This window comes from Formica exsecta, unplaced genomic scaffold (genome assembly GCF_003651465.1).
Source record: "Formica exsecta isolate Colony F162 unplaced genomic scaffold, ASM365146v1 scaffold696, whole genome shotgun sequence".
In the NCBI taxonomy this organism is placed as follows: domain Eukaryota; kingdom Metazoa; phylum Arthropoda; class Insecta; order Hymenoptera; family Formicidae; genus Formica; species Formica exsecta.
The window spans coordinates 214,343-225,448 of NW_021853462.1; the positions used below are offsets into that span (position 1 = coordinate 214,343).

At 35.0% G+C, this 11,106-nt stretch overlaps 1 protein-coding gene across 1 annotated transcript in view; it reads right to left on the reverse strand.

Annotated features, from left to right (window-relative positions):
• Window positions 1–1,973, reverse strand: part of LOC115243188 — a 6,857-nt gene extending 4,884 nt beyond the window's left edge. The window contains exon 1 of the mRNA XM_029819970.1: window positions 1,521–1,973. Within this exon, the coding sequence (XP_029675830.1) occupies window positions 1,521–1,700 (180 nt within the window). The 5' untranslated portion in view covers window positions 1,701–1,973. The remainder of the gene's footprint in view (window positions 1–1,520) is intronic.
• Window positions 1,974–11,106: the final 9,133 nt, after the last annotated feature.

The window sequence follows — 11,106 nt, forward strand, 5'->3', positions numbered from 1 at the left end:
ATATAATTAAATATTTACCTAGATTTTTATTTTATACTTATTTTTATTTTATTCTATGTTTTTACAAAAAATGCATTAACGTTTATTATTATTATGTATATTATAAATAATTAAAGTATTATACATGTTTTGATATTAACCTGCTTCAATTATGTAAAAATCAATCTATCAAAAAATTAAAAATATCACTTTCTTTGAAAATGCATTATTTTCCACATCTCCCGGTATCATGTAGTTATACCATGTGTGCGCGCATTTAAGTTTCTATTCATTATATAATACATTAAAAATGAATTATATATTTTTTGATGGAAAGAGAGAGAGTATCTTTTCTTTCAAAATTATTCTCCCACGTTTAAAACAATCACAAAGTCAAATCGCGAAAAGGCCTCTTTCCTTTTCAAAGTCATTATCGTACCATTATCGTGCGTGAGTCGTCTCTTCTTTTTCACGGAGAGAGAAGAAGAGCGTGAGGAGGGGGGGAGGCGATCGACTGTATAGCATTTGTTAAGAACTATTTCCGCCCCCTGGCAGGCTGTTATTCTAATGCGACGTACCCCTCTTCCTCCCTCGGGATGCATTCGTCACAGGGGCCGGCGCATAAATTTGAATGTACGGCCCCCTAGTTCTCGCGGGACATGGAATCGACGGATCCTTCGAAATTAATGGACACCCCTAGCAGACCCCCCGTAGCATCAAATGAGCAACGCCCTCACGCGCGCACGTTCGCGTTGTTGGATGTTCCCCGACCCCCTTTGATCGTGATTCCTCATATGTATGAATGGAAGAGATAGCGACCACACCTGGTGATTTTCCATAGTATTCTCTCCTAGTAAAATCTCTCCCTCGATATCCAAAGATTTATCGATATTCTATCCGATTTCCGGCTGTGATCGGTACTCTTTTTGGACTGGGTGTATGCATAAAATGCACATGAGATTCTGTCGCATGACTTTCTTACTTTTTTTTTTTAAATATTAAAGTAATATAGAAAATATTTAAATAAAACACAAATTCAGTTTCTAAAAAATTTTGACTTTTTGACGCAGTATTTTCAAGGAATTTGTGTTATAATATTAAAAAGTTTTGAAAATAAGCTATTATATTGAATAATTTTCGCGTGAATTGTGTGTGATTACACAAAAACCACGAAAATTTACTTCACGGATAAATTTTACATTAATCAAACTTGATAATAGGCATAAATTATTTGTAGCTATTTTGTTGAAAAATTGTTGAAATATTATATCTTGGTTTTATGTTCTATATTCAGGTTTTTAGAAATAGAGAAGAGAGAGAATACACATATAATATTATTCAGATTATTTTTAAAATTATTTCAGGCGTTGTACGTGATTAGACTAGAAATAAGAAATGTTGCATGTGGGTGTTTTTTTTTTTGGAATTTCTCCCGAAGCGATTATCACACGCGTTATCTCGTGTCGATAACTCGCCGAAAGCCCATTAGAACTTTTAAAATGTAAGATGACGAGAGCACGATTAAGGCGAATCTTAATTACCTTCTCACACTGTGTGTTCTCATCTCTCCCAACATTCCAGCATTTGTCGTCGGTGGTGAAATTTCGTAGACACGACGATTGGCACTGTGCAGTCTTGATGATCTCTCCGAGATCTAAGCTTGCTATCAAGGGCACGCTCATACAAAATAACAGTCCCAACAGGGAGTACACGGTTCTCATTTTGGAGAATCAAAAAGAGTCTCGTTGCCCCCGCACTTTTCTCACCACACAATATTAATTATTTATACGCGTAACGTTTTTTCTTAATTATAAAAACACCCTAATAATTTGCGAGCGAATCGATCGTGAATGGTGCCGGTGAGGCATGAAGGCTACGAACGTTGATTCCACGGACGGAATTTCGGGCGCGACTGCGGCCCTTCGGGGTTCGGAACCCTCCTTATATAGCCGTGCGTCCCCCACTACGTGTTCCTCGGATTTTTGTGAGTCCCCACCCTTACCGTTAAAAGCATCCCTTGTAATTATACGTCCTTCCGTGGCGTACGGTTTGCCCTCCAGGTTTCAATTCTGACCGAATTATTCGACCTATGTGAAATGTAGGCCAGTTTATAGAAGAAATCGCGATGTGGCAAATTTACAATTCAGATTAAAATATTTCTCTAAAAAAACATTTTTTTTTAGTTGAATAATGAGTGATTTTATAAATAACGACGTGAAGATAAATGAATATGAATATGAATATAAAGTAAAATAATATTGAATAATGAATAATAATTACTACATACATATAATAATATGTACGTGTGATTAAATAATAATAAGAATTGAAGAGATAAATTTCTGCAGTGAGATGCGAGATTGATCAAGTCTCTCAAAAATTTCAGAAATTAATTATAGTAGCTGCCATAAATGATAGGAAAATTACTTATTATTCGATATAATTAATGTAGAATCATAAATGTGTCTATATGGAATAATCACTAACAATTTTATTTGATTGATGTACTGATTTTGAAATCGAAAATGATTGATAATATGTTTTAGGGTATTTATTTTGATTATTTTTTCTTCAACTTTCCCGTAACGGTTTCCCGGTATAATGACGATGCCAAAAAAAAAGAATTAATGAAAGATCATTAATTTTCTGAACAACCAAGTTTCGTTTTCCTTAGTCCTTTATAATTGAAAATATATAGCATGCAGTGTGAAATCAGCTCATTGTAGAAATAGAAAGAGAGAAGAAAGAGCGAAAAAGAAAGAAAAACATTCTAAAATTATACATACGTATTCTATAAATACGTAAAAAGGACAATTAGAATTTTAATTATTATTAAATTTTACATTGTCATAAGAGAAAAAGAAGAAAGCCACAAAACGATTTCACGAATGGCTAAGGACAAAATTTAATTTGTCCTGCGAGCAGAGTCAATTTCGATCCGTGTTCAAGCGTCGCCAAATGGCCAGGTTTCCTTTTTTTTTTTCGTTGCGGTAGAAAAGTGGTTAGCCGAAAATAAGATGGCGTTTCGGACCATGTGCCGCGCGGGGACTTCGCCTCGTGGGCCATATGAACCGCGGATAATTATGATGAGCCACAGAGAGTGCGGTCGTAATGCGAGAGTGTAGCGAAACGTTCGTTACATTATCGCGATGCTCTGTACAACTCGTCTCATTTCGTCGAACGAGTCCGTGTATAAGATTGATGGACCGTCAAATTTTCTTTAACGAAAAAAACATTGTTTTTGGAGAGAAACAATTTTCAATTTTATGCGTTTTAATTTCTTATACGATCGTGTTCACGAAACTTATGAGGAGACACAGTCAGATGTCTCGTCTATCCAGTATCCGGGTTTTATACTTCCACCGCAGAGAACTACGATGTAAAAAGGATCTATAGCGAGAATCCTTGAGCGGAAAAGATGCACTGCGGATCAAATGATTGATCCACCCATCGAAGCTTGATATTATTTTTAAAAATTCCTCTCCTCTCCATCTTTCCCCGCCCATCCTTAGAATCGAGAAAGAAAAATAAAGGACGTGGAATACGGAGGGAGGAGAAAGGGACGGCAAATAGAGATGGGCCTTACTCTGTCGTCCACCGGAAGCCGGGGCCTGGGTGCTCCGCGCTACGTCACAATACACAGGATGTGTACAAATAAGGGTATTTGTCCTCGGCGGCTGATTGTGGGGTGAAATATACGTGACGTTAGAAACGCGAGAGAATGCAATAGAGCAGGATGGGGAGGGGTTACTGCATCCCTCGCGCGCTTGTGCCCGGGCGCAACATAGAGAAAATAGGGGTCTCGATCCATTCATCTAGGCGGAATAGTTTAGGGATGGTGCTCACGGATCGCGGAGGCTGCTCCAATGGATGCGAGAGAATGACGTTTCATTGTGTGCCGCGCTTTTCTCACATCTGGACCAGCGTGGCTTAACTTTGCTTCGCTTCGCTCGATAGGCGCTCTCAGAGTGATGTGGAAGCGCAATATTTCAGCGCTTAATCTGCTCCGATATAAAGCTTGAAGCGTTGATATAATAGAGAATAATTATGTCACTAAGACTTATCAATTTTTAGCGTCGTGTAAAAACTTGTGACCAATATTGGGAAAAATATTACACTTTTTAATCTGTTGTATTTGTTTTTCCCACATTATATAAATTTCTCTTAAGCTATTTTTATATTTTATCATTTTTTTGAATGTTTATTATATCTTCATTCTCAGAGAATTTTCTGAAAATATTCCCATAGAAATCGAAAAAACTATTTCTTTAGAAGAAATTCAACATAGGATAAAATATTGTTCTGAAATCTGTGGAATATTCGACACAAAATAATTGTGGTTTTTGGTTTGGATTTTCTTATATCATTCTCATATTTTTCTCCTAGTCTTATTTGCGTTTTTATCCGTTATCAATGTTTTGTTTATCTTTTTTTTGTTTTCTCGTAAAACATGCGGCTTTGTCGGTTTTTATTTTGTTTGACGATGTTCGAGACTTTCGCCGCAGTATTCATCTTCTGAGTCGAAGATTTTCCTCTTCTCGTCGTAGGTACAAGATGTTTTCCTAGGATCCGGTAATCTTAGTTGCATATATTCCTTCCGACCGGCGTACTTGTTCATGTCTTTTTTCACGAAAGAGTAGTTATCGCATTGTCACATCTCGTATTTTTACGAGTTTTGTTTCTTATGTGCTTCGATTCTTTATCGATCCTGTAAATCCGGAGGAGAAAAAGGAAAAGGACACGAGGGATTACAAAGGTCCCGCGATTTTCCGTGAGATTGCGTCCATTTTCCAGAACTTAGTCGGAAAGCCTCGTCGCCGATCGAGATTTAGATTCTATCTGCGACTCATATTTTATCGCGGTCGTTTTTCTCCGCACGCGTTTTGTTTCGTATTCCGGCACTGCAAGAGACTTCATTGTTCGAAATATAGCATTGTATCGCTTTGTAAAATTGGACAATTTTCACGACAAATATTTCGAAGAGCGCGAAAAATATCTAGAGAAAAAGATTTACCTTTAGTTCAATATCTAACACGAATTATATAAAAATCATTGGAAACATTGAAAACATTTCATGAAACAATTTTGAAGAAATCATTTTAAAAATGATTAGATTACATTATTTTTAATATAATCTTTTTCTTATAGGAATTTTTTTACACACAAAAAAAATTATATATTATATGTAATATAAATTATGCAAAATTAATGTCAATCGATAAAACTTTTCTTAAGAAAATCTTAACACACGTTAAATTGTTTATTAGAAAATAAAACTTACGATTTGTTTTTCCATTGGATTCGTGATGTATCATTCTCGAAAATCGATTAATCTTCCGCAAATTCTTCAAATTTGCTTCCAGGAGTATCTCAGGCGAAACATGTTTCTCATCATTCACCGAATGATTCGAAAGACTGGTCGTCGACTAAGGAGACTAACAAAGCGGAAAATACCGACCGCTATCGAAAGCGACGGCGATGTTTTTGAAAGGCAGTTTTCGCGTCAAATGTTGCGGCGACAAATTTTCATTGTGACCGCGTCGCTTCCCCTCGTTTCTCGCGTTTGTGCCGCGAAGCGGAATAAGCAGCGGCACAGACATTTCTTTAAACGACAGGTGATGGTAGAAGTCGCTATTGAGGGGGTTTCGGGATCTCACCTCCTTCCCCGGAGGAGAATGCTAACGGTGACCGGCACAGCTATACATATACATCTGACAAATTCTCGAAAGGCAGAATTTATAGCCCGTCCGACTACCGGCGGGTCATCTCCGGGTCAGAGTATGGTGGTTGGAGAGTTTACGACTTTGTCCAGCGGGGAAATGGACTTTCTGCCTTTCTTCATGCAGCTTCTATTTTCTCATGCATTTCATTGTAAACGCGCTATATTACGGTATATTACTGCAGGCGGTGATGTTATTCAGTTTTCGAGCCTTTTGCTTTCGAGATCATACTGGCACACGTTCTTCGTGGCATAAGGGAAAGGGAGACAGATATTTTTGATCCCAGTTTTTAGTCATCCGAATTTTCGAATCGATGTTGAGATATATTAAATATTGAATATATAATATTAAAGATAAAATTTATTATTTTTATTATTTTATTATTTTAATTTATTATTTTAATTTATCATTTCAAACTCATACGTTAATTCAAATAAAATCGCTATTTTGAGCAATCTTCGTTTTTTTACTATGAAAGAAAAGATTCTAAAAATTAATAGCTTGAAAATTTAAGTCTCTTCATATCTTTTACGATACATACTTTTCTCTATAAAACATTCTTTATGTTATCAAATTTCCGAAGCTTTCTTTGTTTTTCCCGGAAGTTATGCTTGGTCGCTTTTTAAGAAAGATTAGGAAGGAATTTTTTCGCTTCATGTATTATGTAAAATTTTATATTGAGGTTGTTCGATTTATAGTTTCGAAAGTACGGATTTTTCGAAAGTTTAGATGCGGTGATTTCGAAAACGAACCATCACTAAAAAAGTCTCGACATCAGTTACTTTAGTTCATCTTTTTTTCGGGAAAGAAAGATTTATACGTTTTGGTTCTTTTTTTCAGGGTCTCGTTTACGCCATTGTCGCGAACTGTTATTTCAGTTTGTGTCCTTTTTCCTCGTCATTGTGACGAAGCGGTTGTTAGCCTATTTACCGCGGCGCCATACCGACAACGGTCAAACGCATAGTCTTTATAGTTGCGCTTTCGAAATAGCATTTCTGCGACAGTGCCGAAATATTATTAGAAGTGCCTCTATAGAATTTTATTATTAATTATGGAAAAAATAAGTACATAAGAAATTTTTGTACATAAGAAAGTTTTTTTGGACGAAATCTTTTGAAATAAATTAAAAAGGAATTAAAACAATATATTCTAAAACTTATTAAAAAATATTAATTTAAAATTAAATGTGTGTATTATACATATACTATATTCATTTAAAAGTATCAAAGATATAAATGATACGCAATATTTTATTATATATTTAAAATGTTGATTTAGTCAAGGTATCTGCGAGAACTTGTCAAACTGGATACAGTGCATAATTTTCGTATTCCACATAGCATTGTGTTTTCACGTACCGCACACACAAGCGTGAGTCGCAAATGTAAAGCCGCATGCAAATCTCCGAATTGGTCGATGCACAAAAGAACAATGTGTTTCGTGTTCTTCGCGCGCCGTTAATTTACTGCACGCCTCTCGTGATTGCGCCGGCAATGTCTGGTCTCGCATGACAAAGGCGCACACAAAAGGTAACGCGGCTAATATTTGCACGCACGTGCATATGTGCAGTTATACATTCCGTATATTTCAATGGATTCGTTTTTCGATAAAAAGAAAAGAATCATTGGACCGTATCGTCTAATCATTACCGAGAGAAAAGTCCTGTTCCAATTGTACATAAATCGCGAATACTAGGTAAATCGTCGAAAATTCTTTACGTGAGAAAAAGCACCGCAATTTTTCTTTATCTAGATAAGATAATCACTACTTATGAGATAAATAGATTCTATGAAGTTATTTTATGTGCATATATTTTTGTATCAGAACAATTAATTTTTCCAAACATTCTTAAATGTTTTTTTTTATATATTTTTAAAAGGTATTTATTTATACAATACAAATTTTTTCTGTATATTTAAAAATGAAAAATATGTGATATAAAATTATGGATTATAAATTATGGGGTTCTTTCTTCTTCGACTTTGAATCGATAAATTCGCTCGGATTAAAAGTTTTAGGAAGATTAAAATTTTAGGAAGGATGTTTGAAATAGATCAGAAAGTAATACGTCACTAGTAATCGATCTTAGAAACTTTATATCGGGCCTAACATTGGCCGTATTGAAGCTATATAGTAAGGTTCGAAGCGGCGAAATTGGCCAAGGCCTCATCGTGCGATCATTATGCTTTTTCATCTTTTACAACGTTCGTAATTCGTAAATAACAGTGTTGGTGGAAGCTTTGTGTACGTTTAGCATATTTTATAGAGGAAAGGAACAGAGCAGAGAAAGAAAAAAAGGGTAGAACGCTGTCAGATGCGAGGGACGGAAATTAAATTCGGTAAGAGAGATACAGGCGGAATTTTATTTTATATATGATTCGAGTTTGCTATCCTAAATCTGCAAATTTATTTTTAGATGATAAATGCAATAATGCATTAAAAAATTGTATTAGTTGAAAAATTAGATATTATAACAAAGTTTTTTTTATATGTGTGAATTTTACACACAAAATAAAATTATAATTACTATATTAAAATATTACTATATAGAGTAATTAAAGAATATTAAAAGAATTACAAGAATTTTATTATTTTTAATACATTAAAATTATTGCATGAAAAAAAATGAGATAGAAAAATGAATAGAATTATTATTCTATTTTTTATCATATTTAAATTGTTATTGTTTTATTACTTTAATTTGCTTATATATATATATATATAATATTTTGTAACTATTTTATGGGAGTGTTTCTTGTCCGAAAAGCGAGTTAGATTTTTATCGAATAGCGTAAATCGACCATTCGTGATCTGGGAAAATTGAAGCGACGCGTCCTTAGAATTTCTGCCCTCGTCCTGGCTTCGTCACGCTCGAGCTAGAGACGTGTATCAATCCATCATTCGGGGAAGAGCGATAGAAGTATCCAGCAGTATCTGGGATACGTCAAAGTGGGCCTGAAGTTTCGCTCGTGCACTTCGTCTTTTAACAGAAGGAGAGGAGAGAGGACCATCCTGTGCGCGACCATATGGTCGCCGGCGGCGCAGGTCATTATTTTCTAGCAGGATCGCTCTCAAGAAGTGAGGTCCAGAGGGAAGGGAAGGGAGGACATGGAAAGGGGAGACCGGGCCCATCACGAAATTGCCCGAAAATTGCTCGGCGCGCCTCGCTTGGCTTTTCGTTTTTTGAAGGATAATTTTATGATTCGGGATTTTTAATTTGAATTTCAATACCGTGCGAGGCGAGGAGGGGAACGATTTTCTCCGTACCATGTTCCTCCCAAAACACAATGCCTGTTGCCACGATGAAAGTTTCGATTCGTTCAGATTTTAGTGTCTCTGTTTTGCTTGTTTTCATAAAAATTGATAATCAGCTTTGTTAAAGTCTTATCAATCTTATTCGAGAAAATTTTTATCAATTTTTTAATAAATTGAAGAATTAAATATGAAATAAGTTTGAAGAGTATCATAAACCATAATTTCTATACATTATGTAGAAATATATCTTTTTATGTGATATATCACATAATATAGATAAATCATAATTTTTTTCCGCTGTAACTGTACACTCTACTTTGACATGTCAACTATATGATACATCGGTAGTGCTTCGAATTTAATGCATCGTTTTTTATTGACGTATTAAAAACACGCACCGCTATTAAGATCATGCCGCCAGTCATGCGAGGAGAGCTTAAAATATCGTGACGAGGATCGTATACACGCAGGATCGTGACAGCGTTTTATAAGTGCGTTGTCGTGTACACACTTTTGTCGGTTCGCTACTTAAAAGAGCGTCTCTCGAGACTATAAGCAGCCACTTCTCTCTCCGTTCTCAAGAAATCTTAGAGAGTCCTCGGCGTGTCTCTTTTACTTCGAGAAATGCAAGAAGTTTCTTGCACGAATCTTATCCATTCCTTTCCCCTCTTGGAAATACTGTCGGGACGTATATTTTGACTTGCATATCTATTTCAAAATACGTGTGAAATCACAATCTGGAATGCAATACCGCGTTTTTAAGGCTATTAATAATCGACGTAACGTTGAATAAATATGCAAGCGTGTAGCGATAAGCGCTAATTGCTTGCTCAATGAATTGCTTGCTCCTTCGCGATCGCGAATAGCAGTTATAAATACTTATTGATACAACATCATTCAAACAGTATTGCAATAATATTTGATTGCATCAACATAGCGCTATTGATTGCTTCAATGTAGATATATCGGACACGCTACTTTCTTGCAAATAAGATTTAAGAAGTTATTTAATGCCATAATTGCAGGAAATTTAGAAGATCAAACGCTTCTTTTTTTTTCTTCTCTCGTTTTTTTTTTTTTTTTTTACCTACCATATAACTCAGCCTCTTCGTAAAATACAAGACGCTCGTTTTTTCTCTTCACGCCCTCTCGATGGAAAGAATCCCTCGACACAGCGCCGAGACGTGTATTTTTTCTTCTCTAAAGATAAATCCATCCCTCTGTCCGCGTGCCATATGTCGACTCGTTTCTGGAAAGTGTTTCCCGATCTCTCGCGTATAACAGATGGCCGCGTGGGTCGATTCTTTCTCCTACATAAGGATGAAAATCTTACGAGAGCATGATTCTCTGACAGATTTTTCCTACATGAAATATCCATAAATTGACAATTTCCATTCGTCAAGAATGTCGATCGTGAAAAATTTTTTTAGTTGAATCTTATTTTCTAGATCAGTAAATTTTAGATTTCTTTTATTCTAAAAGACGAAGTTTTTTTATAACTGTTAAATATTGTAATATTGTAAATATTTTAATAAAATAATAATTATTAGAGTGTGAATGGTAATCTAAATATGAGAAATATACATAAATATTTTGTATGTATGTGTGCATGAATGAAATAATCCGTTATTGCTGCTTGCCGCTCCAGGAGCCGTGGCGGAGATAAAAAAATTTATAGACGCATCGTAATGGTTACAAAATCGGTGAAGGACTTGACGTTGCGTTAGATAAACGTTTGCTTTAGATAGAAACATACATTTTCTCGGTTCTTTCTTGAATGAAGTAATGAGACAGATAATTAACGAGCGAGATTTAAGTAAAGATGACCAAAGTATTTTAGGTGACATATCTTTATCTAATATAGTGATTTAAGCGTATTGCAAGGTACCTGGAAAACGAGCAATAATTCAGATAACAGATTTTGTAAAGAGAGTTGTTAGTGATTTTTTGATATATAATTTCTAAGAAATTGAAAAAGAAAAGAATTTCTCTCTCTTTTTTCTTTTTTCTTTTTGAAACTATAATACATATTAATGTATTGATTCATAATTTTAAAAAATTCAAATAATTTATTAAATACTCCAAAATTTAAACAAATATAATTTAAAAAAAAATAAAATGACAAGTTGGGATTTGGGATACTCTATATATA